Below are 27,532 nucleotides of genomic sequence, written 5' to 3'. Positions count from 1 at the left end.
CAACTCGTCATGGAGAATCCCCTCCAGCTCCACCGTGTTGAGGTGGACGTCCTCGACGTGAACGACAACGCGCCCCAGTTCCCCAAGCCAGAGGTGGTGCTGGAGATCACTGAGGTAGCCAACCCTGGGACTCGGTTGCCCTTGGAAGTAGCAGAAGACCCAGATATGGGCTCCAACTCCATCTCCACCTACGAGCTCAGCCCCAGCAAGCATTTTGCCCTGAGCATCAACGTGAGAGGAGATGGTGTTAAAATGCCCGAGATCGTACTTGAAAAAGCACTGGATAGAGAGAAAGTGCCTGTTCATCATCTAACCCTGACAGCCCTGGATGGAGGGAATCCCGTGAAATCTGGCACTGCCAGGGTTACTATCCATGTCTTGGATGCAAATGACAACCCTCCTGTCTGTGACCCACCCATATCCAAGGTACTTCTGGAGGAGAATGTGCCAGTGGGCACTCTGGTCACCAAGCTGAATGTCACCGACCTGGATGAAGGTCCCAACGGGGATGTGGAATATTCTTTCAAAACCAGCAATAACGCACCTGGTAAATTCACCAAACTGTTCTCCTTAGATGCCCGTACAGGGGAGATCAGAACCAAAGCCCCTCTGGATTATGAGGAATCCAGTGCTTACGAGATTGCGGTTCGAGCCAGGGACAAGGGATCCCCAGCCATGGAAGGCCACTGTCACCTGCGAGTGGAATTAATTGATATCAACGATAACAGCCCAGAGATCGTGCTGACCTCTGTCTCCAGCCCAGTGCAGGAGGATGCAGCCCCAGGCACGGTGATCGCCCTCATTGGTGTGAAGGACAGCGATTCGGGTGACAACGGGCAGGTCCGTCTGCAGATAGCAAAAGAGCTCCCATTTAAACTGGTGTCATCTTTTAAAGAGCATTTCTCGTTGGTCACCAGTGGTCCCCTTGATCGGGAGAAGGCCAGTGGATACAACATCACAGTGAGGGCTGTGGATTCAGGGTCCCCCCAGAGGGCCACACAAAAAACCTTTTATCTCCGCATTGCTGACGTGAATGATAACGCACCGAATTTCTCCAGCCCTTTTGATACAGCTCACGTTCAGGAAAACTCCCTCCCTGGAACTTCTGTCTTTTCAGTGTCAGCATCAGATCCCGATGAGGGTAGCAATGCCAAGCTGTCTTACTCCATCCTGGACAATGGGATGCAGGATGCACCTATCTCAACCTACTTCCGAATCGATCAGGACAATGGCACCATCTACACCGTGCGAGCTCTGGATTACGAGCAGGACAAGGTGTTCCAGGTGCCTGTGGAGGTGAAGGATGCTGGTTCTCCTGCTCTGAGTAGCACTGCTGTGGTCCATGTGTTTGTCCTGGACGAGAATGACAATGCTCCCAACATTGTCTACCCGTCTGTCCCCAAGGGCTCTGCCTTCCACCAAGCCATCCCCGCCTTGGCAGAGCCTGGCTATCTGGTAACTAAAATTGTAGCAGTTGATGCTGACAGTGGCCATAATGCCTGGCTGTCCTACCAGCTGCAGGAGTCTGCTGAGGCTTTGCCTTTCCAAGTGGAACGCCGCTCTGGAGAGATAAGGGTTGCACAGGCTCTCAGGGAGTCAGAAGATTCCCACAGGCTGGTGGTCGAAGTGAGGGACAATGGCACGCCGTCCCTCTCGGCCTCCGTGGTAATAGTCATTTCTCCGGAGGAAAACAGCGTGCAGGACTTCTCCAAGTCCTTGGACCTCCCCCAGCCTTCTTCCGAGGATACCAACCTAACTCTTTACCTCATCATCTCCTTGGTGTCCATCTCCCTCGTGTCCTGTGTGATGTTCGGGCTGGTGGCTGCCCGGTGTCTCAAAGCTGGCAGTGCCAGCTGGACCTTTGCGGGTTGCTGCCGAGGGACTGGCCGCAAGCCCGCCTCCCATTTCCGAGGGCAGATGAAGCCAGATGGCTTCATCAAGTACCTGGACGTGGGAGGAGCGGGCTTGACCTCCCAGGCACAGAATTACACCTCTTGTTTCTCACCCATGTCCGAGCAGAGTGATTTCCTCTTTGTAAAGCCCTTCAGCCATTCTAGCACTGCGGAGACCATGGCTGCCTATGAGCAGGTGACCAGCACCTTAGTGAGTCCCTGCGATGGGGTAAGAGATGGCTGTTCCTTACTGTCCTCTCTGCTGAGTGCAACAGTTTGTCATATCCAGGCCACTTGGCTCTTCTCTGTCTGTCCTTCCTCCTGAGACAGTGGCCTCAGGGAACACGTGTCACTGTCATCTCCTGGGAGGTGGCAGGTGTAAGTTTTGGCTTGGCTTGGTGGAGGTGAGGGAAGGGGTTGAGCAGCATTATAGAATCAAAGACTATGTGTTTGTAGCAGTGGAGAGTTTCCCCTTGGTCCCGCTCGTACTTGTTTCTATTTAAAGTGATTCTTAGCGTGGTCAGGAACAGGTTTTGTGGGGGTTTAACTTCTTGGTTCTGTTTAACCCATTTTTCCTGCATGGCACATGAGCTGTGGTGCGGAGGAGTTTATCTGAAAGGAAAGTCTGCCTGTGTTTCTTTCGCTCAGTTTTAGAAAGTGCCTTGTAGAAATTTCTCATTTCTCAAACCCCAAGTGTTATTAATTACTGACTGTGCCTCAACCAGGGATCATTTTCCAGCCTGGTCATGTTGAGTGAGGAGCTGAATTGGGTATTCAGCACTAAAATACTGAAATGTCAGGAGTGACATTATTCACAAAGATCCTGGTGACCTTATGTGCCCTTGGCTTGCAGAGGCTGAGGAGCGGCAAGCTTTGAAAACTTGAGCTGTTTGTACTCAGATGCCTAAATATAGATGTAGGTGACTGTGTTTAGCTGGAGCTTTTATAACTTTGGGATATAAAAAGTAAAGCAATTTTGTGTCACAAATGCCTGCCCTAAATTTGAAAATGGTAATTACAACAGGAATTCAAAATATGGAAGGGCTACTCAAAATATTGGGAAGGGCTTATCTGGTGCAGTATTGTGTGCCAGCGTGTGCAAAAATGCGTCTCTGAAAACTGGAGGGCAAGTCTTTCAACAGCTTCATTTGCATGCAGCATGGGGACCAGTGGGGCATCTATTTTAGGGGAGTAATTTATTCTAATATCTTCTTTCATGAGTATCATCAAAGCTGCAGAGAAATTAGTGAGAGCACATCTACTAAATAAAAATCTAGGTCAGCTCTACTTGTCTTCACTTTTCCTTAGTAATTGCATGTACAAGCAGAATAATCCTATAAAACTGATGTTCCACTATGTATGGACTATGAGCTGCTCCTTCCTAAAATAGCTGAGGGAAGCATTGTCCTTTCCAGGTAGTATGTCATCACTCTGGAGTTCATTAAGATGATCATGATTTTCGGAAGTGTGTGTGTTTTCCCGACAGAAACAATTGTGCTATTTAGTGCTTTCCACAAAGGCATGATTCAAACAGGAATATACAAGCTTGCTCCATGTCCTTCCTTATTTACAAAATGTTCATTGTCTGGTTGTAAAATAACACGGGCAGAGAGTGATATGGGGGCTTATTAATGAGGTTACAAAGTGTGCTGCTGTGTCTGAAGGTTATTGTGTCTCCTAAACAAATAATGCTTTTTCCTCTTGCTGTCGGAAGTTTATTCTTTTTTCTGTGGACAGAAAAATATTGTAGTGCTCCAGGGCCACAACAGCCGGGAAAAGTCATTCAAACACCATGCATAAAAACAAGATCTCAGGCAGGCCTTTTTAAGGACAGAAGAAGGAGAGATTAGGAAGGTCTGTTACCATTTCACCTTAGAGTATTAACAGCATCTTTCTCAGTATCAATTAACTCTGCCACCCCCTCACACCCCCTTCCTCCTCCAAGCTCATTACTGTGGTACCGATGCTCCTGCTGAATTCATGCCCTTATCAGTTTATTTCATGCTTCATTTCTTTCACAGCCTGGTTTCCTGAGCTGCTTTGGAAGATTATTCTCTGAACAGTTTTTGTCATGCCTTTTGGTATTCATGCTGCTTCAGAAATACTCAGGAAAAGGGGAGGGGGAGCTTTCTCTTTGTTCTAATTGATTTGCTTCACTTGGACAGAACATGCTGATATTCCAGACTGAAATAATCCAGGATCAGTTCACTTTCATTTTCAAAGGCAAGAATGGAGATATTAAAACTCTTCTGTTTCTTTGCAGCAAGCTCAGCCCAACACAGACTGGCGCTTCTCTCAGACCCAGAGACCTGGAACAAGTGGGTAAGTGGCTCTTTCTTCATTTATCTGTGGGATGAAGATTTATTTTCTTGGTGTGCCACTTTCAGTGCTGGGAAGTCCATGAGTGGCAGCTCTGAGAGAGGCTGTCCCTGTCATTGATGGAATTACAAAGATGAAATGGGGCTCTCCTGTGTCAGCTGTGTTTGGTGGGGCTGTGGCAGCTGCTGTTGGCAGTGGTGTGTCTGGGTTTGGTGTCTGCTCCTCAGGAACTGGAAAGAACTCCAGGTGAAGTCAGGAGATGGCTGGAGGACTGGACAATGGGTTTCAAGGAGAAAGGGCTCTTTGCTAAAGCAGATTCTGAGCATGTAAATTCCTTCCTGAGTCAAAAATCTTGATACCTCTCCCTTCATGGAGGCCACTGGAAATCACTCCCTGTACCAGCCATGGAGCCTTGAGCTCTGTGCTGCTCACAGCACAGAGGGTCAGGAGGAGGGAACCTGCTCCCACCTCCCTGCTCAGCAGGCTTATCCCAGGGCTCACAGCACAGGATTGTGTCCAGATACTTCTGGAATATCCCCAGTGAGGGAGATTCCAGCAGCTCTCTGTGAGCTGTGTGTGAGGTCAGCAGAGAGGCTCCAGCAGCAGAGCTGCTCCCAGGTGTGTACCCTGCTCCTGACTGGGGCTCTCTTGCCTCTGACCCACCAAGGTTTGCTTGTCTTGGTCCACAGTGAGAGACCACTGACAACAAGATGTTGTTCTTTGCCTCTCCCATCTTTTCTCCTGGTTCATGAGCAGGGATCCCCTTCAGAGGGTGAACCCCCTTGAAAGAGAGAGCTTTAACTGAATTCCACCTTTCTCTGTGAATTCCCAACCAGAGGTTACTGTGTATGAGCAGACTGGCTCCAGGATAATTTATATGTGAAAGGCTGATATCTTTTGGGGCATAGCTGAGGGTTATACTCTCTGAATAATCAGGAGTAAATGTGGGTGATGTCCTTGCTCATCTGGCTGGCTCAGGCACTGTATCCCTGTGCTTTGCCATTCCTTGGCCACTTGGGCAGCTCCTGTGGAGTTTAAAATGGTGAAATGGGAGTAGTGAGTGCTGGATGGATTTTGGTGTCAGAGCTTGCAGTTGAACATCTGCAGCAGCTGCTTGTGCCTGACTCTTTCCCTGGGTCTGGCTCAATAGTTTATCTTATCAGAAAATTAAGAGATTGCTAGAGCCAACTTGTTGAAGTGATTAAACTTTGCTATTCCAGCTGATAAAGCTGAAATGGAGTGAGGGTTTGATGTAATTAGATTAAGTGTTCATAGTGGAAACTGGCCTTGGACTTAAAGCAAAGCTATAGCTGGAATGGTTTTCTCAGGGGTCTGTTGAGCTCCCCATCACTGACAACGTTTTAATCAAGGAAAATCTTCCTTAGCATTTCTGCTCTAGTTGAAATGACAATTAACAAGCCCTGCTAATGCAGAAGTGCACCACAGCTGCTGTAATTGTTCTGCTGTGAGGAGGCAGTAAATGAGCCCCATCAGGGCAGGCTCTGCTGCTCCCTCTCCCAGCATCCTGCTGGGGCTCTTCAGGGCACAGAGCTGATGCAGCCCAGACCCCTCAGCTCAGTGACAGGGACTTTCCTCAGGTCATGGGACAGTGACACTCAGCCCAGCTCCCAGCCTGTGCCTGGATCTCTTCACAAGCTCCATCCCCTTCCCAGTGCCTAAAGACAGCAGGAGCTGTGGTGTGGAAGAGAGAGGGCAAGAGGAAAGGCAGCCTCAGAGCGTGTGTGGGGAGCTGAAGGAGTGGGACATGTCAGTTCTGGTGCATGAGCCACGATGTCACTGCTGAGGATCTGTGACCTGGGTGCCCAGGACAGCCCCTGAACAGCTGCTCTTCAGTCACACAATGGTTTGGGTTGGAAGGGCCCTTCAAGCTCATCTTTTTCCACCCCCTGCCATGGGTAGGGACACCTTCCTCTGGACCAGGTTGTTCTGAGCCCCATGTTGTGACAGGGGGTCCCACAGCATGAGCTGAACCCTGAAAGAGATTTTGCTGAAGCACAGGCTGCTGCTGAAATAACTGGAAAAACTCAGTGGATTTTAATTCCTGCTGGTTTTCCCTACTTGCCTGTGTCCACGTTTGCAACAAAACTGCTCTAGCAGATTTTTCCCCCTGTTTCTTTCATCCTGTTTTAGGTTAAATGAAGGGGGATGTTTTTAATCCAAACCTGTGTGACACTATGAAAGGATGGAAATAGAAAGTGCTCTCATATGTTCAGTGCCCAGCCCTGACATCTCCCTGGTGATCAAACAGGCAGATCCTGGAAAGCAGCCCACTGCCCATTGTGCTGTTCCCGGCTCTTCCCAGAGTTTTGATGCCTGGTGTGTGAATTCCCCAGGCACTGCTTGGTAGTAGAGGCATTAAAGAGGGGGCAAGAGCAGCTGCCTGAGCCTGGCTTGCTGTTCTCTCTCTGCTGTACAAATGTGTCTCCTGCTGGCAGGTGAAGCTCTGTAGCACCACGAGCTCTCTGAAGTGCAGGGCTCTGCTTGGTGCAAGGGGAGCAGAGCTCAACTTCCAGCTGAAAATCAAAAAAAGGGACGTGCTCTTAACTCTATTTGACCCAAATTAAATAACAATAAAGACACAGCAGCTTAGGGCAGGGGTTTGGATGGGTCGTGGGGGGAGCCTGGCACTGACCCCAAGCCAGAAACAAGCTCAGAGCCGTGTTGGGATTTCTGCCTTGCTGTCTCCATGGGAGCTGGGGAAGAAACAATCCTGTCTCTTGTCCACATAGCCCTGCCCATCACAGCAAATCCCACTTGTCTCTGGGCACCTGGAACCAGGCAGAACAGGGGAAGCTCCAGGAGGCAGGGACCAGCACTTGATCTCCTACGTTGCTGCTGCTCCAGGACAACAAAGGGAATCTGCTCTTTGTTCTGAAGCACGGGAGAGCTCTGGTGCACATGCTCAGGAGAGAGGAGCTCAGACAATATGCTCTGAAAATGTGGTAGTGAGGCAGACCTGAGCACAACAGAATTAATCTTGTTTGGGAGAAATAGGAGGATAGGATGATTAATGATGCTTGTGGTTTGTTTTTCTTAAAAAAAACCACACCCATGCTGTCTCTGGGCAAATGGAAATGAATCCAGACTGATTCCAAGCAGCAGATGCCATTGCTGGGTAAATCAGATCAGTGGCTCTAGCAGAGATTACAGTGATGAATTGGCCAAAGTGCAGTAAATGAATGGTCCAGCAGCATCTCAGGATATCCCTGTGGGATCATCCCTGTGGGGTTTCCCTGGGGGAGGAGGCTGGTGGTGTATGGGAGGAGAGTGCAGGGACTGGGGCTGGTACAAAGGACCCATCTTGTTGTTTTGATTTGTTTTCATTGTTGTCCCCTGTATCTTCATGGTGCTGCCTGCCCCTGGCTGCTCTTTGTTTTGGGGTCTGTGTGATGATTTGTTCAGGAAAACACCAGGCTGGAGGCAGGATTTCCTTCCTGGAGGATGGGGAGGGCTCTGTGTTGCTCACAGGTGGACAGGAGAGGGTGAGACAGGTCTGGCAGGCATCCTGTGGCAGGGCTGAGGACAATTCTGGGCTGTGTGGGCAGGCTGGGAGGAGATGGCAGGCAGGAGACACCCCAGAGACAGCGGCAGGGACTCACAGGGAGGTGGGAACAGTGTGAGAATCCATGGCAACTCCAGGGGAGGGAGGAGCAGAGCGTGTGGAGGAGATGCAGAGTTGCCATTTCACAGCCCCCTTCCATGTGTTTGCTCCAATCCTAAATCCCCCTTTGTTAATGCTTCCCAAAGCTGTTGCTAGCCAGGCTTCCCCTCCCTGGCCGAGCACAGCCAATGGTGATGTTCACTTGGCTTCCCTTGTTTATCAAACAGCATCACAGCTGCCCTGGCTGGCCCCAGCCAGCATCCCCCACCACAAACCAGGGGCTTGGGGCTCACAGTGGAGATGCTGCAGCAAGAGAGAGCCAGGAAGGAAAAGAGGGATTTTATTTTTCCATTCTTCGTTTTGTTTTTATGCAAGAAGTTCAAGAGTTGAGCTTGCAGGACTATCAACAGGCTGCCTGTGTGTGCTGGGGCTGGGGAGAGGAATAAAGAATAGTCCTTTAGCTCTCTGGGGTGTTCTTGTGGCTCAGAGCATGCAGGTATTGCCAAGGGGGGGCTTGGGGTGTGTTTTTGGGGTGCATGACAGTGTGCCAGGACACTGACCCCACAGTGTGTCTGGGGGGGACATCCCAGAGCAGCTGGGGCCAGAGAGGGACCCACAGACATTCCTGGGCTCGCCCAGCAGAAGGACAGCTGGCCACAGCTGCAGGCTTTGCCCACATCCTTCCTGAAAATAAATCAAGGCAGACCTGGACCATTCATTTACTGCACTTTGGCCTATTCATCACTGTAATCTCTGCTAGAGCCACTGATCTGATTTACCCAGGGTGTCTGGGGGCGTTGTAAACACTGAGGAATTTACGCTGGGAGTCTGTGTGCTGTTGTAGTGGATCCAACAGCAGGTGCTACAAGCACAGGGCACCAGTGGGGCTGTGCAGATAAACACTGATGGATTTGCCTTCTGCTCATTGATGGAAAACGTGGAAATGGGCACATGCCAGGCTGCTGGACAGGCTGCAGCTTCTCACTGACAGCAGCAGAGGGAAGTGCCCCTGTGGGAAGTTTAGGAAATAATTACAGTCCTCACATTGCCATCCCAAACACACCCCAGGGTTAAGCCAGCAGTGGTATTTGCTTTGCCAGGTGAGGTTGCACACATTCTGCATTTCACCCATTCACATTCTGGGTGAATTATAAAGTTGTAACAGTCTCTGGGCTAAAATTCCAGCTTCTGACTGGGTTGTGTTTGTTTGCCTGTTCAGTGTTGAGTAGTGATTCCTCCACAACTCCTGCAGCATGTGGAGCTGCTGTCAGCTGCCTCCCCAAGGCCTGGGGAAGGTGTGAGTGGAGCCCTGCAGCCTGAAAAATCACAGCAGCCTCTGGAATTCTATTTGAGGGCATTTCTTTGAAGGAACAGCCCTAATCTAAGTGACAGCGTTCTCCTAAGAGTGAGAGCTGCAGTGTTCAATGTGGGCTGTGAATCTCTGAGTGCAGGAGGAGTTGTGCCAGTGAAGGAGCTCTGCTCTGAAGGGGATTTCCCCCTGCCAAATCCTTGGGCTGAACAGCTCAAATCACCAACTTGGGGAGCCTGGGAGTGAAGTCTTTTTGGGGAGTATTTGGGGTGGTTTTTCGTGTCCAGTGATGAAGCCCACACCAGTCCCCAGCCTCTTGTGTGGCTTTTGCTCAGCAAACACCTTGGAGGGAACCTCAGAAGCCCAGGAAGGGCCAGACAGTTCTATCTGCCAGGTTTGACCTGCTGGGTTGTGGAACAGAAAAGATTGGAGACAACTGAGAGCCCTCATGCTTGGAAATCCTAGAGTGTGTCCAGGGCAGGGAACGGAGCTGGGAAGGGGCTGGAGCCCCAGGAGAGGCTGAGGGAGCTGGGAAGGGGCTCAGCCTGGAGCAAAGGAGGCTCAGGGGGCCCTTGTGGCTCTGCACAGCTCCTGCCAGGAGGGCACAGCCGGGGGGGTCGGGCTGTGCTCCAGGAACAGGGACAGGAGGAGGAAAAGGCCTCAATTTGCACTTGGGCAGGTTAAGATTGGATATTGGGAAAATTTTAGGTTGAATATTGGGAAAATTTCTTCTCTGAAAGGGCGGTCAGGAGCAGGAACAGATGCCAGGGCAGTGGTGGAGTCTCTGTCCCTGAGGGGATTTGAAAGTTGTGCAGATGTGGCACCTGGGGCCTGGGTTAGTGCTGGAATTGTCAGTGCTGGGTTCTTGGCTGGACCCGATGATCTCGGAGAACTTTTCCATCCTGGTAATGCTGTGATTTAACTACTGGGGTTTCCTATCAACCCTCCAGATTGCTTTTAAAGGACTGTGAGGCTGCCCAGAGCCTGGCTTTGCTCTGGGCATGGGCTGCAGCCTTGGGGTGCAATTTTGGAGTGGATTTGTGTTGCAGGGCAGGCAGGAGCTGTTTTGATGCTGGGAGCAGGACTTTTCTTTGGATAACTCCTCTCCCTCCCTCTCTTCCTGCACAGCTGATCTGATCTTGGGATTGGAAGCTGAAGGGTTTTGTAGAGATGTGTCCTGTCCCACCCCACCTCCCCTTCCACAGTCAGGAGACCACAGAGCTGTCCTTTCTGCCACCTGTGAGCACTCCTGCTTGCAGGGGCCACCCTTTTGGCTACAAACAACCCAAATCTCAGCAAATTCAGTATTTGGGCTTCTTTCTACATCACACAGCCCTTTTAAACTGAGTATTTCCTTCCCTTACGGACCATTCTGGGCCAATAATCCCTTTATCTGCATTTGTCATGGCCCTTCAAGTCTGAACCTTCCAGATCCTGCCAAGTGGGACAAAAGTCTTTTGTAGAGAAAAGGAAATATCCAGGTGATGGGATGTGAGAGAGCCCCCAGAATATCAGGGGTTTCATCACCAGTTTTATGTATAGAAAAGCTATTTTAGGTGATTTAACAGGTGCTACATGTATTAGTTTAATTTTTCTCCCTCCATCTGCTTCCTGCACAGCTGAGCACGTGCCATGGCCGGCTGCAGAGATGGCTCTGAAAAACAGGGACAGCAACCTTTCCAAAGAATTTCCCAAAATATCCTTCCTGGCATGTCTGGGACATGGATGGTGGCAGGATGGCCTGGGGGAAATAATTACTGGTCTGGGCTCTGTCTCCTTCAGGAGGGTTACAAGAGTTCCAGGGAGAGGGAACACTGCCCTGGCCCCATTTTAGGAACATTTTTGGCTTTTGTTTTGCCTTCATCCAGCAGAGCATCATCTCAGCAGCTCCTCAGGCTGGAATAAAGGCTCCCCTGCTTTGGGGGGCTGGAAATGCTCCCCCCACTCACAGTTCCTCGCTAACATCTTCAATCTTGGCATCTTTGCAAAGTCCTGATCCTAAAGCTGGGCGTCACCCAGGCTCCCTCAGGCCCTGGAGCTGCTGGAATGAGCCCAGGGGCTGGGGAGGGAAAAGGACCGGCAGGGACAGGGGACAGGGAATGGTGGCACTTCTGGAGCTGATCCTGCATTTTGGGGCTGGGGAGGGTGGGGGGATGCGGGATACGGGTGTGGGGAGTGGGACAGAGGGATGCTCGCCCTGGGCTGGGTCCCCAGGCTCGGGGATTGTCCCCAGGCACTGGGAGTGTGCCCAGGCACTGGGAGTGTCCCCAGACTCGGGGCAGTGTCCCCAGGTTCAGGGCAGTTTCCCCAGGGATAGAGCAGTGTCCCCATGCAGAGGCAGTGTTCCCCGGCACGGGGCAGTGTCCCCTGGGACAGGCAGTGTCCCCAGGCTCAGAGCAGTGCCCCAGGCTCGGGGCAGTGTCCCCATGAACCCCATGTTGAAGTGTCCCAGGCATGGGATTGTGTCACCAGGCTCAGCCGGGCCCCATGTGTGGGGCAGTGTCCCCAGGCTCGGGGGAGTGTCCCCAGGGATGGAGCAGTGTCCCCAGGCACAGGCAGTGTCCCCAGGCTTAGGCAGTGTCCCCAGGCTCAGGCTCGGGGAGTGTCCCCAGGCACAGAGCTGTGTTTCCAGGCATGGGGCAGTGTCCCCCGGGACAGGCAGTGTCCCCAGACACTAGGAGTGTCCCCCGGCACGGGCTGTGTCCCCAGGGATGGGGCAGTGTCCCCAGACTCAGGGCAGTGTCCCCAGGCTCAGGGCAGTGTCTCCAGGCTCGGGGCAGTGTCCCCAGACTCAGGGCAGTGTCCCCAGGCTCAGGGCAGTGTCTCCAGGCTCGGGGCAGTGTCTCCAGGCTCGGGGCAGTGTCCCCAGGCTCAAGGCAGTGTCCCCAGGCTCGGGGCAGTGTCCACAGGCTCAGGGCAGTGTCCCCAGGCTCGGGGCAGTGTCCCCAGGCTCGGGCAGTGTCCCCAGACTTGGGGCAGTGTCCCCAGGCACAGGCAGTGTCCCCAGGCTCAAGGCAGTGTCCCCAGGCTCAGGGCAGTGTCCCCAGGCTCGGGGCAGTGTCCCCAGGCTCAGAGCAGTGCCCCAGGCTCGGGCAGTGTCCCCAGACTTGGGGCAGTGTCTCCAGGCTCGGGGCAGTGTCTCCAGGCTCGGGGCAGTGTCTCCAGACTTGGGGCAGTGTCTCCAGGCTCAGGGCAGTGTCTCCAGGCTCAAGGCAGTGTCTCCAGGCTCAGGGCAGTGTCTCCAGGCCCAGGGCAGTGTCTCCAGGCTCGGGGCAGTGTCTCCAGACTTGGGGCAGTGTCTCCAGGCTCGGGGCAGTGTCCCCAGGCTCAGGGCAGTGTCCCCAGGCTCGGGGCAGTGTCCCCAGGCTCGGGGCAGTGTCCCCAGGCACAGGCAGTGTCCCCAGGCTCGGGGCAGTGTCCCCAGGCTCGGGGCAGTGCCCCAGGCTCGGGCAGTGTCCCCAGGCTCGGGCAGTGTCCCCAGGCACAGGCAGTGTCCCCAGGCTCAGGGCAGTGTCTCCAGGCTCGGGGCAGTGTCCCCAGGCTCGGCAGTGTCCCCAGGTTCGGGGCTGTGTCCCCAGGGATGGAGCAGTGTCCCCATGCTCGGGGCTGTGTCCCCACACGCCTGGAGCACAGCGGAGGCTCAGCACCGGCTCTGCTCCCTGTCACTTGTCACTTTGCCAGCCGGGGAATGTTCAGGCTGAGATTTTCCTGCCGCTGCTGCCTCCGGCTGGAGCCGCGTGTGGGAGGCAGAGGGGGATGGGGAGGAAGCTGGGAGGGAGGGAAGAGAAGAGGAGGGGGATGGGGAGGAAGCTGGGAGGGAGGAAGAGCAGTGCAGGGGGATGGGGCAGGGGGACAGCTTGCAGCAAGCAGGATCTGCTCGGGAATGGAGGAATGGGCTTGGGGATAGCCCTGGCTCCGGGAGCTGCGTGGGGAGGGGAGGGCTGGGTGCTGCCCCCGGGGAAGGGGAGCAGCAACCGGGGCTGTAAATGGGAGTGAAAGGAAAGAGGCCGGGAGGAGAAGCAAATCCCAGTCACAGCCCCTTGCCTGGGAACAGCCAGGAGCACGGGCTGGGAGAGGTCCTGGCTGGGAGAGGGCACTGCCACAGGAGCCAGAAAGCCCCAAAAAGAGAGGAGAGAGGATGCTGGGGGTGTCCCGGGCAAATCCCCAGCCCAGCACTGCCCACAGCACTGCCCACAGCCCAGCATTGCCCTGCCAGGCACCTCGCAGTGCCCTGGGGGGCTCTGACAGCATTGCTCTGGCACGAATAAACTCTCCCGGTTTGTTGTGGCGCTGCTGTGACTCGTGTTTCCAGCTGCAGAGCAAGGAAAACAATTTTTCAGGAATCCATCGGGCGATTGTGCAAATAAATGTTTGCGAGGCCTTTGGCTGCCATAGTGATGAGCTCCATGGCAACCCCGCAAGGAAATGAATAATTCTGTGCTCGAAATGGAATAATTTTGTGCTGGAAGTGGAAGATAAAAAGGGACCTGATGGCTGAGGGTGCTGCAAATTAGCTGATGAGCAAAGCACCCAAGTGCCCCCCTGGTGTGGGTGCTTGTGGAAGCTCTCGGCAGTGGGGCAGTGCTGGGATGCAGATGGATGCAGTGGGGCTGTGGCAGGGCTGCCAGAAAAGCCTTTTGTCTGGTTATTCCATGAAAATGGAACACCTTTTGTCTGCTTATTCCATGAAAATGGAACACCTTTTGTCTGGTTATTCCATGAAAATGGAATGCCTTTTGTCTGCTTATTCCCTGATTCCATGCAGCCAGGTTTATCACAGGCAGCCCCAGGTGGAGCAGAGGCTGTACCTGCCTCTCCTGACACAGCCCCTGGCCTGTCCCTGTGTCCACCACACCCTGAGCCCCTGCAGATGCTGCACCCTGGGTTTGTCTCAAATGTGGCTTTGATTCCTTCTCTCAGTTCTAGCCACGCTGGAAGCATTCCTGAAAATGAAAGCCAGCTCTTTTCTGAGCTTTGAAGTGTGGAGTAGAACTGAACAGAGAAAAAAAAAAAATCTATCGTATGGGGGATGGGTTTTTAGAAAAACACCCTATTGAATCAACAGCATTTGTATTAAAACCAGCCAGTCCTTGGAGTATTTCCATAGGAAGCAGCCCTCCCATTCCGGGCAGGCTCCCTGCAGCAGCACCCCAGGCTGTGGAGGGTGGGTGGCAGTGCCAGGGGGGCTCTGGGCTGTGCCCAACCCCGGGCAGGGCAGCAGGGCAGGGAGGGCTGCTCGTTGTGGAGTCAGTGATTCACAGCTGTGACTCACAGCCCCATCCTATAGCCGTGGAAGGCAGCCAGGTCTGGCCATCAGCTGTGTGCATTCTCCTCTGTGAGAAGTTATTTTTGGATGTTTTTAGATTACAGCCCTTGGGTTTTTTTTTTCTGTGCCTCTGAATTCTGGATGATTGCGCTGCAAGTAATTGAGACACTTGAATTTCCTGCTTAGAGAAGTGAGTTCAATGCCCTTTTTTTTTTTTTTTTTTTTTTTTTCTTTTGCAATGCTAAGGCATTTCTAAAATAGCTTTTTCTTCGTGGCGTCATGAGGAGGAGCAGGCACACAGCTTTGGGGCTCTTTGTGCAAAATTTGGGAACACTGGCTGCAGTAAGGGTGAAAAAAAGGACATGGGTGTCAGGCTGAACATGAATCACCAGTGCACCCTTGCTGTGGTGGAGACTGACTGCTTTTACTGGTCAGGTTGTAGCCAGCAGGACAAGAAGTTGCTCTCAATTCTCCTGTGGCACCCACAGATCCACACCTGGAGCTCTGTGCCCAATTTTGGGCTCCTCACTGCAACAAAAGCAGGGCCACCAAAGTGATCTGAGCACTGGAGCCCAGGGCAGGGTGGGAGAGGCTGGGGGAGCTCCTTGTGCTTGGAAGGTGGCACAAGGAGCACTGCAGCACCCTTAGGGACCCTTCCAGCCCACACCATTGTAGGATTCTGTGATTTGTGCCCCTCCTGCAGTCTGACTTTGGGATCCCACAGGGAATTAAGGGGAGGTAGGGCTTTGGGTGCCCTCCAAAGTGGAGGGGCTGGTGAGGCTCATGCCAGGAGTTCACGTGCTCATCCCTCAGTAAAACCACAAGGAAGGAAAAGGGTCTGAAGTGCTGCCCAGGCTGAGCTGGCTGGTGATGCAGAGCCCTCCTTCCCTGGGACACACAGCTCTAGAGCAAGAGCTCAGAACAGCCTGAGCAAGATCCACATCTCTTGGTAGAGCCACCCCCCTCGGGAGGGTTGGACTGCGCCACTCAGCCTCCTCCCAGACCCCTCAGCCCTCCCTTTCCAAGCCATCCCTGGTGCCCAGGGGTGCCAGCTCTGCTGCCTGTGCCTTCATGCAGCCCTGGGGCCAGGGGCTGGGGAGCTCAGGGAGTCCTGGTGTAGGTGAATCTCCCGAGCACAGGGTGAGCCTTTCCTTCCTGCATTCCCACTGCTGCAGGACACAGAGGCTTCGGCAGGAGACAGGAGGAACGTCTGGTCTGTACGGGGAGCCTGAAGGAGGCGTGGAAGAGGAGGGGAGAGTCTTTTGGGAGGTGGAAAATGTGATGCTGGCACTGCCACATCAAAGACAGAGTGGAACCTGAGCCTCTGATTTCACAGCAGAGTTCAAACCACTGGAATACCACACTTTAAAAAACCCCTCCAAATGTATTTGGTATTCATTGTGCTTTCTCTCCCCCCCATCTCTGGGTACCACCATCATGTCAGGGCAGCTCCCAGAGGCAGGATCAGCGGCTGGGAGGCTCAGGGATGGTTCTGAGCAGCTTTCCTGAAGCCCTGAAAAACCTGGGAACCTCATCTTGCATCCGGGTGTGGGGCAGGAGCTGCTGGGGTTAACGGGAGCCTGAATGGGCTGCGGTTTGCAGCGGAGTTCAGGTTCCTAAGTCCTTTATTGGATCTAGCCCGGGGCTCTATTCCCAGCCTGGTTGTGACATTAACAGGTCACTGCAGCCCCAGGGCTGTCCCCACCTTGTCCTGGCATGGGGCGGGCAGGGGAGTCTCGGCACACCCACCACGGGGGAACCAAGCTGGGAGGGGAGCACGCCTCACTTCTGGCTTTTCAAACCATGCCAGGACCCCCGGCATGCAGGAGGGCTGGAAATGGTGCCCAGCATGGCCCAGGATATGCAGGGATTTCAGAATGCTGTCCCCTGGGTCCTGCCGGGGCAGCCTCTGCTCCATTAGTGCTCATTTGCATCCCCTAAAGATTAACTGGTGTGAGAGCAGCGCCCTGTGCCCCGCTGGGCATGGCTCAGGCACGGGACACAGAAGGGGAAGTGTTGGGGAAGGTGAAACAGGAAAGCCTTATAAATATGATTGCCTGGCAAAAGATTTTGAGAATATAGAAACTGTAAGTGAGATTGAAATGAAAGCAAGCTTTGAGATCCCTCAGTTACTGAACAACTGGAAAACAATGGCGTGGCCAGCTGAGGGTAATCCCCTTTTGATGGAACAACACCCTCTGCCTGCAGACAGGCCCAAGGGTCAGAGCAGACCCTACAGCTTGGCAGAAGGGCCCAAAGAGGAGTTTTTAGGGTTTAAAATGTAACACAGTGTGGTAATGTAATGATTCTTATAGGCTGTATGGAAATGCTGTAGGATTTGTATCTTGTACTAGATTGGTTAGTGAGAATTAGAACATTCAACACAGAAGAAGATTTATTGTATTGGAACGGGAACCTGGCTCTCTTACCCCTTTTACTCTCTCACCCTCTCATCCTCTCTCCCCCTCTCCTCTCCCAGCCTGCTCTGAGCTGTGGCTGGCAGCTCCCAGCAGGGCCCTGCACCCAGGCCCTTTGCAATAAACCCCAAATTCCTGACTTGGCTGCAGAGATCTCTCATCTCCATCCATCCTGACCGTGCTACCCCCCGACACTCCTACAGGAGGAACGGTCCTGGGGTCCTGGCTCGGGTCCTGCACATCTTTGGACGAGTTGCTTAAGACCAGATTTTGTGCAGAGCACCTGGGAGAGTCTGCACAGCATCCTTACAGATAGATACTGTGTTTCAAAGGCAGTTTGAACTTATATTCAGAATTCCAGAATGGTTTGGGTTGGAAAGGACCTCACAGACCATCCCATCCCACCCCTGCCATGGCAGGGACACCTCCCACCATCCCAGGGTGCTCCAGGCCCCAATTTCCAGCCTGGCCTTGGGCACTGCCAGGGATCCAGGGGCAGCCCCAGCTGCTCTGGGCACCCTGTGCCAGGGGCAGGATTTCACAGGGATGCTGAAAGCTCAAGAGCATTCAAGGCTTCTCTCCTTACAGGGCTTTGGTGCAGCTACAAGGTCACTGTGGCAGGTACAACCTTCACGAGCAGCGCCTGTGGGTCCATCCCCATTCCAAAATGCCCATATTGAGCCTGGTCCGTGTGTGAGGGCACAGGTGGAGGGGGCACTCAGGCAGGGGATGCTCAGCAGGGCGTGAGGAGCCCATCTGGTGCCCACGGAGCTGGCACCGGCCGTGCCCGCGCTGGCAGGGGCAGCGTGCAGGGGGCTGAGTGCTCGGGCACAGGGGGGGCACAGGGACACCCCAGGGCAGGGCTGGGCAGGAGCTCAGGGGCTGGGCAGGGATTCAGGGGATGGGCAGGATGCTGAGATCTCAGCTGGGCTTCAGGATCTGAGCAGGCTGTTGGGGGCTGAGCAGTGTTGGGGTCTGAACAAGGTATTGGGGTCTGAACAAGGCATTGGGCTCTGAGCAGGGTTTTGGGGTCTGAACAGGGTGTTGGGGTCTGATCAGTGCTGGGGTGTAAGGTTTTGGGGTCTGAGCAGGCTATTGGGATCTGAGCAGGTTTTGGTGTCTGAGCAGGGTTTTGGGGTCTGAGCAAGGCATTGGGGTCTGAGCAGGGCATTGGGGTCTGAGCAGGGCATTGGGGTCTGAGCAGGGTGTTGGGGTCTGAGCAGTGTTGGGGTGTAAGGTTTTGGGGTCTGAGCAGGGTTTTGGGGTCTGAGCAGCTCCTGGGTACAAGGGCTGGGAGCACAGGGGTGGAGGAGGCACCTCCATGCCTTGTAGCCTGGTGATTTGAACACTTTCAATGGGGTAAGGTCCTTTCATGGGAAGGGCTTTCCAACCCCACATCCTCCTCTACCTCACTTCAGGAGAGCTCCCAGGGCTGCCCTCATCCCAAGGGAGCCAGTGCACAGCCAAGGGGTAAATCCTGGCATTCCAAGGGGTAAATCCTGACATTCCAAGGGGTAAATCCTGGCATTCCAAGGGGTAAATCCTGGCATTCCAACAGATGGAAAGGGCTGTGGGTGGTCAGAGCAGGGTCTGGGAGAGGAGACAATGCTGATCTGAGTGGTGGGGTCATTCAGGGACAGAGCAGAGGGGACCCCAGGAAGCTGGTGAGGTGTTTAGGAAGTGTGGGGGCTCTGGAGGGGCTCTGGGAGCACAGCCCTGAGCAGTGAGCAGTGGCTGAGCACAGCTGACACCTGGCACACATGAAAGCCAGGCTTGTTAGCCTGCACAGAGTGCTGATTGTAGCCTTGGCCACAAAACCTCCTCAGCCAAAGTCTGTCAGCATCCCCTGAGCTCCCCCAGGCTGATCTGTGGTGCTCAGCACCCCCAGCAGCCAAGGGCAGCCAAGGCAGATGCTCAGATGCTCCCTGCTCTCCTCTCCCTGCTGCTCCAGCCTCCCCAGGACTGAGCTTGGACTCTTTTCAGAGCAGATTCTGTGGTGCCAGGCAGCTGCTCTGTGATGACCCAAGTTCCCAGCACACTGTGGGGTTTTCTCACCCTCCATCACATGAATGAAGCTGCAGAATGCAGGGTTGTAACCTCAAAAAGCTTGAGAGGTGCATCCACTCACAAAAGGGCAGAGGACTTGGTCCTGCAAGGGTGGATGTGCACCTCTGGGGCTTTGGGACTGCAGTGTTTATGATTTTACACTAATTTTGGCAATGGATGGCATTATATCCTATGGCAGGGGGTTGGAAATAGATCATGTTTCTAACCCAGACCATTCTGTGATTCCACACTGGTGGGGTTTGGAGGAGATCAGAGGCTTGGCTGTGGCCTCTGAGGGCAGCAGGAGTTAGGAAGGTGTTGCTGGATGCACCATGGAGTCCCCAAAGTGCCTTTGGTGGTTATTCTTCAATAGGGTGAGGGATGGACACTCTGCAAGGGTCCTGGCCCCTGAGGGCTGTTTATGGGAGGATGTAAAGCATGCACTGCTCCAGCCCACTGCTCCTGACTGAACTGGAGTAACTTGCTGTTTCTTTTCTTTTCCCACAGCTCCCAGAATGGAGAGGAAGCTGGAGCCTGGCCCAACAACCAGTTTGACACAGAGATGCTCCAAGCCATGATCCTGGCTTCAGCCAATGGTTGGTGTCCATCACTCCTGGGAAAAGCCTGACTCCTGCTCTGGGGGGCCCCTGGGGTCATGGTGATAGAGGAGATCCTGTGGGAATTGATTTAGCTGGGTTAGCCTGCAAAGGTTCTGCTGCAACAGATCCCAAAGCTGGTGGAAAAGCACTGCTGTCCCTGCAGAGAGGGGTCAGGAGGGATCCAGAGGGAAAATAAATTATGTCCCTGCAGAGAGGGGTCAGGAGGGATCCAGAGGGAAAAGCCCTGCTGTCCATGCAGAGTGAGGGGTCAGGAAGGATCTAGGTGGAAAATTACTGATTTCCCTACAGAGAGAGGGGTCAGGAGGGATCCAGAGGGAAAAGCCCTGCTATCCCTGCAGACAGGGGTCAGGAGGGATCCAGAGGGAAAATAAATTATGTCCCTGCAGAGAGAGGGGTCAGGAAGGATCCAGGTGGAAAATTATGGATCTCTCTGCAGAGAGAGGGGTCAGGAGGGATCCAGAGGGAAAAGCACTGATATCCTTGCAGAGAGAGGGGTCAGGAAGGATCTAGGTGGAAAATTACTGATTTCCCTACAGAGAGAGGGGTCAGGAAGGATCCAGGCAGAGGAGATACCTGATTCCTGTACACAGGGACGCTTCTTCCACCCAAACTCTTTGCTTTGTACTGAAACAACACCACCTGGCTGTGCTGGGGTTGTGTGACATGGAAGAACCAGTGTGGTGATGATGTTTTATAGACTGCTTGGTTCCAGAAAGTCACAGTAAATTAAACTTGCTGTGAGGTGAGGAGGAGGGAAGGCTGGAAGTTGTGTGTGGCTGGAGGCTGGACCAAGGGAACCAGGGAATGCCTGACCCAGTATTCCCAACAAACCTTGTGTGCAGAGGAGCTCCCTGAGCCCCTCTGCTGAGCCATGGGCTCACCAAGCTTTCCTCCCCTGGCTGCTGCTGCCTCCTTGCAGTTGTATTCACAGGAAGGTGGTTTGGGGTCGTTTGGGGTTGGTTTGTTCTGGTTTATGGCTGTGCAGAAGCCTTGGGCAGGGAGGGATGTTCCCACGCAGCCACAGTCTCCGTGGCTTTGTGTAAAACCAGGACAATTACCATTCTGTGCAGCACTATGGATAAAGAGCCTGCTTTTCATAGAGCCTTTATTTATAAATACCTTCAAGTCTTTTCCCCCCCTTGATATAAAAATAGAAGCACGGCCATAAAACCCTGTGCAAAATGCTTAGGATGTTTCCTTTGAGCTGTTGGGAGGGAAGGAATCTGAGGGAGGAGGAATGGCTTTGGTGTTGCTTTCTTGGAAAGCTGCTGCAGCTGAGCTTTGCTGCTCTGCAGACACCAGGAGACAGCTGCCGGGCTGGGGAGGGGGACCAGGGCTGGGGCAAGGGACTTGTTTACACTCCAGAGAAAGAAACAATGTGAAAATGTGTCTTTGCTCTGAAAAACGACCGCGGAAAAACAGCCCTTGGGGTTGCATGTGGTTATCATCACCCAGTGTCTCCAGATCCGGTTTCCTTGCTGGTAAATCAAGCTGTTCTTCTGGCTGCTGCTCCAGCAATCCCCAGGATCAGAGCTAAGCGGGTCCCTTCCAGGTTAAGCACCGACTTTGGTGGAGCCCCGGGCCCTATTGCAGCAAATCTCCCCAATCCACAGCCCCAGCCTCTCCCAGCGCTCGGGTGTGCCCAGGGGGGTGACGGAAATCAAATCCCTCCTGCAGATAATGGCTGTGCCTCATCCGTCCATCCTGCTCGGGCCCTTTGTGTGCTGGATGTGTGCATGGGGACCCAGCAGCAGTTTTTTCCCCCAGCACAGCGTTTTCGTGTCACCCTTGCTCCCTGTCCCCCCTTCTGCTGTCGCTTTAAGCCAATAGTGTTGATTGGAGCAGGCTTTGATTAGGGGCAGCGCTAATTGCCCATTAAGCTTTGTGTTACCCATCCCTGGGTGTGATTCCCTGGCTATTTAAATAATCCTTACGTTGCACTGTCACCCACTGAGCTCAGTTTGAGCTCCGGGGTGACACGTGGGTCACAGCGATGCCTCGGATGCATCCTCACCCTGGCCCAGGGGTTTTCCTTGGCTTCAGCAGGAGGCAGTGCTGGCCATGCCAGGCCAAGCCTGCACCATCCAGTCCTTTGAGGATTAAATCCCTTCCCCAATGGTTCAATTAGCATCACAGAGTATCTGGGGACCTGATTTTCCCCCCAGGGCTGTGACCTTGCTGTAGGGCTCTGCCTCCCTTCCCAGCCATCCTTCCTCTGGACCTTCCTGCCTTGCAGCTGGGAACAGGATGAAAAACCAGTTTGGAGCGATCTGAATGGGCCGAGGCAGCTGCTGGGACAGCCCAAGGAGCACAGATGCTCCAGGACCCCAGACTCTCAAGGACAGACATCCTGTCCTTAAAATACTCTGGCTCCAGGGAGAATTTAGAGAGGTGCCATGGGATGGTGGGAGAGCAGAAAGGGGAGGTCCTTGTGCCCCCAGGCAGGGGCAGACACGCTATATTGGGTCCCCTGAAAGCCCCACCAGCAGCTGCAGCAACAGCTGCTCTGGGGCTGCCCCGGCCTCCTCTCTGCCCCGGGGGCGATGCAGCCACTCGTGGTTATTTTTGCCAGAGCCCAAATTCTTGTTTTCCTCCTCAGGACCGTTTGGGATAATGACAGGCTGCTGGTAGAGGCTGAGCATGACCTCTCCAGCAACGAGAGCTCAAGAGCTTTGCTTGGCAAGAGCACCTCGGTGCCCATTTATAACCTTCCATTGTTCCTGTTCTCCTTTTCAGCCTTGATGTCAGTGTTACCTAGAAACAGCCGGTCACCCTTACCCATGGCAGGCTGAGAACTTCACCAGTGCCTTTTTCTCCCTGCTGGAAGCTGTGCTGAGACTGCAGTTAATTCATGGGGACTTGGGTGGTGCTGGCACCCCCAGCCCTTCGCTGCTCCGAGCCCTGGGGTGGCCCCAGAGGGACTCAGGGCAGCAAAACCCAGGGAGGAGAAGGTGCCCGAGCGCACCCAGCCTCTCACTGGGCTGGCTCCAGCTGGGACAGCCCAGAAAAAACAATTCTCCCGTGGCTGGAGGCTGTAGTGTGTCAGAGTTGAGATGGAGACAATCCAAAGCAACACACTCCATTTTCAGAAGGCTTCAGACCTGTTTTTATTACAGCATGCATGCTTTTTATACATTCTTACAAAAAGTTTGCATTTTACTCACTGGTCATGAGAGGCAAACAAAGTGCTCATTGGAACAGGCAGTTGCAGGTTTCTCTTATTTCTCCTTCTTTCTTTCTTGGTTTGTGTGTCAGTGACCTTGGTAGGAAATTCTTTCAGGGGTAAACATGGATCCTCTTCTCAAACTTTTCTCTGGCTCACAGAAGTTGTTGTAAAACCTCTTCACAGTAGTGCACCTGCACATCTCCAGTGATCCCACACTATGGGGGTCATTTCTAACACCTCCATGGGTGTGCCCTTCAGGTGGTTGTTAATGAAATATTCTGCTGCTGAGGCGAGTGAGGATTAGCAATAAATATCACTAATTACAGATGCATCCCCCCAGCACAAGGTCCTGCAAGCCCTGTTGGGTCTGGACCCCATTTCATGGAGACTATGGAAGAATTCTGCTGTGGGGAATGCTTCCAGAGCAGGAAGTGAAAGGCATTTCCCTGTTTGCACCCCCCAGCCCTGCCCCAGTGCACAATATCACTCTTGTTTTCAGCCTCGCTGTGTTTTCCTCCCTGCCCGCTCCAACAGAGCAGCTGCAACTTCTCAAACTGCAGTTGCTTCATCCTTCCGACCCCTGCAAGGGGAATGTGTACACAGCCGTATTTCAGGGGATGCTGGGATGTGCTCCAGCTTTTTGTCCAGCTTTCTGGCTGGCTCAGCCACCTCCATCTGCTCAGGGGAAAGCAGAGGCAGCACAGAGCGGGTCTGGAGTGAGGAGAAACACGAGGGGACCCAGCCCACCACCTCTGCTCGTTGTTTTTCTTTGTTCGCACAATCTCTCTGCCTCTGGAAGGAGGGAGCAGCACCCCTGGGCTCTGCCTTGGACCCTTTGGGTGCCCTGGCTGGCTGTCCCCATCCTTCAGGAGAGCCTGGCCCCAGCCATGAGCACGAGGCAGTTAAGGGCTGAGATGGGAGCCACAGTCTCAGGCAAAGGCTGAATTTCAGCAAACCATTTCAGAAAGATCCCACCCTGAGCCGCGCAGAGGCAGCTGCACTGGAGCAGATCGTGCAGCAGCTCATGGCAAGAGCATCACTCATTCCTGCCATCCCCCCGTGCTCGTTCTCCCCCTGCCCCCGTGCATTCCCCCGTCTCCATCTGGTCTCCAGCATCCCGGGGGGCCCCGTGCCCCTCCCCACTGCTCGCTCCGTGCTGGAGCTTTGCATAGCGACAGGAATGAATTCGCCTTCTCCTCCCCCTGCTCCCCGATCTGGACCATCAGACACGCTCTGGCATTGATTTCCTCCGCGCTCGGCTTCCTAGAGCCATTTTGTGGTATTGCAGGGGAGGCGTTCTCTTTCTCCTCTCCCGTGTCCCGCTCCCTGAATAAACCTGGCTGCAGAAAAATACCGCGGGCAGGGTTTTAAATGCGGCGGAAAAATAAATAAATATTGGATTTCCTTTAATGCATCGCTAATGGTGTGACTGCACAGTATGTTTGTAATGGGCAGTTTCGGGGGGGTTCTGTGCCAGGCTGCCCTGTGGGGAGCTGAAAGGTGATGTTGTTTTGGGTTTGACACCCTGTAGGGCTGCTGAGGTTTGGGGTGGGGGTCTCCAGCTGCCTTTAACATCCTGCCCTTCTCTTTCCCCCCTTGCCCGGTGCTCCCCACAGAAGCTGCTGACGGTAACTCGACCCTGGGCGGCGGCAATGGCACCATGGGGCTGAGCGCCCGCTACGGCCCGCAGTTCACCCTGCAGCACGTCCCCGACTACCGGCAGAACGTGTACATCCCGGGCAGCAACGCCACGCTCACCAACGCCGCCGGCAAGCGCGACGCCAAGAACGCCGCCCCCGCCGCGGGCAACAAGAAGAAATCCGGGAAGAAGGAGAAGAAGTAGTGAAGAAGAAAAAGGAGACCTTAGAGCTACAGGGCAGCCGGCTCCAGCACTCCCCCAAAACCACAGCCCAGGCCGGAGGACGAATGTGAATTTTGGTTTTTTTTGTGGTGCAAAAGTAGGAAATGCTGCGAATGTATCTCGTCATCATCAGGGCTGAGAGCAGGGGCTCGCTGCTCTCAGGTCTCATGATGAAAACCAATCCGGAATCCAAACCCAACACAAACAAGTGCCCTGTGAATAATGTTTTATACAATCCCTCGGGTATTAGAATATGCAAGGGCGGAAGGTCTTTTGCCATGTCTTTGGATCCAATTTGCTCCCAGGTAGTCCAAGAAAGGCACAAGGCTTGTGCTCGGCTTTGCCCAGTGTAAATAATTTTAATGTGGATCTTTTAATTTATAGCCCTTCAGCTATTTTTTGGAAAGGAAAAGGAAGTTCTTAGCTTAGAGCCCTCGCTCCAGTTCTTTGCTGTTAAATTTTCCATTCGTAAAATTCACCCCCAGTCAACGATAGCGATGGATTTTGGAATTTGGAAGTTGGTAGGGAGTGCTTCAGTTCCTGCTTACCTGTCATCTGAGAAAAAATTTAAAAAAGTGTTTATATTGCATGAGTCAAAGGGAATATGGCAAAGCTGCATCCTAAGCATTTTTAATTTTTTTTTTAAGTGTAACCACTAATGGCCTGAAATATGATAAAGAAAAAGCCCTCCAGCTGTGTGAGAGTCAGGGAATTCCATGAGGAGCATGCTGAGGTGTGCGGCAGCTGCCCCGGCGGTTCTAGGGGTCTCCGAAGAGCAGACACATCTCAAACCTTCTTTGCAGTAAATATTTATATGTACAGTCGATGTTCTTATGGAATTAAGGCTAAGAGAGCCTCGCTCCCCGCGGCCAGGCCTGGCCAGGTCCCTGCCCAGGGGACACGGGGACGAGGTTTCACTGTCTGCACACGGTGTCTGCATGCACGTCCCTCTCCTCACACCTGCACTAGCGCCGTAGCTCCACGGACCCGCACAGTCCTCGCATGCCCACGTGGTGTGAACGCGCCGGCAGCCGCCCGGGCTGCCCTGGGGAAGGGGTGGGATGGGGTGGGATGGCTCAGGCGGGCTGGGGAAACTCAATATTGCTTCTAGTTCGGGCCCCAAAGGCTCTTTGGGGTGGTCGGGCGGTTCTTGGGGGTCTCGCCCAATGGGTGGGATCCGCGGAGCTGCCGGTGCATGGCTTTGGTGCAGAGTTGGTGGCTGAGTAAGTGATGGTTGTTTTGGTGGTGTTTGGGGACCAGATCTAGACAAGGGACCCAAGAGCAGGGGGTGATGCTGCAAAACGGGGGGCAGTGACTGGGGGAGTGGCACACGGGGCCGTGCGGGGCCAGCCCAGAGGAGGAGGTGATGCTCCCGCTGGCTTTGGGCTTCGTATCCTGCAAGGAGAATGGAAGGATGAGGATCAGAGTTTCTCCATGTGCCCATCACCAAAGCACCAGGCCAGCTTCCCATAGCAAAGCAGCTCTGAGCCCCCAGAGAGGCAGATGGGGGCTTTGTGTAGCCAGAGCCAGGGGAGGAGCTGTGGGGTGGCCGGGAAGGGGCCACACCGAGTTTCCCAGGGGGGTTTGTGTTGTTTTTTTTTCCTTTTTTAATCACTAACACGTAACTCACCCAAGCAGATCCAACCCTTTCAGCCAGGCTCTCCCCACCCCTGCCCCCTTCCCAAGCAGGGCAGCAGGAGCATCCTCCGTGTTCCATCCAGATCCAGCCACCTCCGGCGCTGGCTGCACTGGGAGCGGTTCCCACCCTGTCCCCTGCAGCTGCCACCTGCCCCCCTTCTAGAAATGCTGTAGCTGAATCGTAGTCTTTATATTTTCTTTTTAATCTGCAATCTGAGGTAGCGTAGTGAGTGTCGTGTATTTAGTGGCGTGTTATTTTTAATTGCAGTAACTAACTTGTGGACATCAGTATTTTCAATTTTCTCTGTATCTTCTTTCCGTGTGGTCTGTGCTCCGAGTGTGCGTGAAATGAAACACGTTTGCCCTTTCAATGTGTCTAATATTGAATTATACTTATATATTATATATATGCTTATATCCTTCTTATACCCATATAGACCAACGTCGATGTGTTACACGCAAGTTTTATACTCTAATATTTATATTGCTTTTTTTCTTTGGGAAAAAAAAATAATAAAATGGTTTCTTCTGAATGGATGGTGTTTATTCTGGTGGGAAAAGGGAGGCACAGGTGGGGTCTGGCTGATTGATGGCCCTGGCTCCAGCAGTGGGGATGCTCTGGTGGCAGCCCCATCCTCTGGTCACCCAGGCCTTTGAGTGGAGGGTGATCTGGCTGTGGATCGTGACTGAGGACATGATGGGGTTGATAGTTGCAGCCCCAAGAGGCTCCAGCTGCCCCTCTCCATCACTGGTCACTGTTGCCCAGTCCTGGAGGATCTGGAGAACCAGACCCAGCTGGCATTCCATCACCCGTCCCCATCACCAGCAGGAATCCACTCTCCTTTCTCCAGCCCTGGTCAGATTTGCTTTCCAGATCTCCCCTCTGTGCCCTTGGGGACAGTGGGTGGGAGGGCAGTCAGATATTGTCACTGGAGCTCCCTGGCCAAGACAATCCTCCCACCCTCCCCCTCCAGGGGTCCAACACAGGCTCAGGAAAAACATCCCGTGGCTCAGGATGTCGCAACCCTGGAGGAAAAAATAAGCTGCTGCTGGCCAGATGTGAGGGGGAGGGTGGAGGAGGCGGGGGCAGAGCAGTCCCAGGAGACAGACAGACAGACAGACAGAGCTCAGGACTGGGGGCTGGGGCTGCTCCCCTCTGTTAGCAGAGCACAGGAGGTGTGCAGAGTGCAGTCCCCATCCCTGTATCCCATCCATCCCCACCCAGTGTCTCTGTCCAGGTGCAGCTCTGTGGCCCCCACGCTCTGCCCCCCAAACCCCCCAGTTCTGCCCTTTCCCACAGCGAGCACCCCCTGAGCCCCCCTTGCAGACTGACAGACACTGCCCAAATCCCCCGGTGCCCCATAGAGACACCAAAC

At 53.7% G+C, this 27,532-nt stretch overlaps 1 protein-coding gene across 1 annotated transcript in view; it reads left to right on the top strand.

Annotated features, from left to right (window-relative positions):
* The window catches only part of LOC115908821 (protocadherin gamma-A12-like), a 107,056-nt gene extending 80,367 nt beyond the window's left edge, over positions 1-26,689 (top strand). Inside the window, 3 exon segments of the mRNA XM_030957685.1 lie at positions 4,156-4,214; positions 19,379-19,467; positions 24,274-26,689. Coding sequence (XP_030813545.1) covers positions 4,156-4,214; positions 19,379-19,467; positions 24,274-24,500 — 375 coding nt within the window. The 3' untranslated portion in view covers positions 24,501-26,689.
* Positions 26,690-27,532: the final 843 nt, after the last annotated feature.

This window comes from Camarhynchus parvulus, chromosome 13 (genome assembly GCF_901933205.1).
Source record: "Camarhynchus parvulus chromosome 13, STF_HiC, whole genome shotgun sequence".
NCBI classification, from domain to species: Eukaryota; Metazoa; Chordata; class Aves; order Passeriformes; family Thraupidae; genus Camarhynchus; species Camarhynchus parvulus.
Note: the sequence above shows the minus strand (reverse complement) of the source record. Positions and strands in the feature narration are given on the sequence as shown.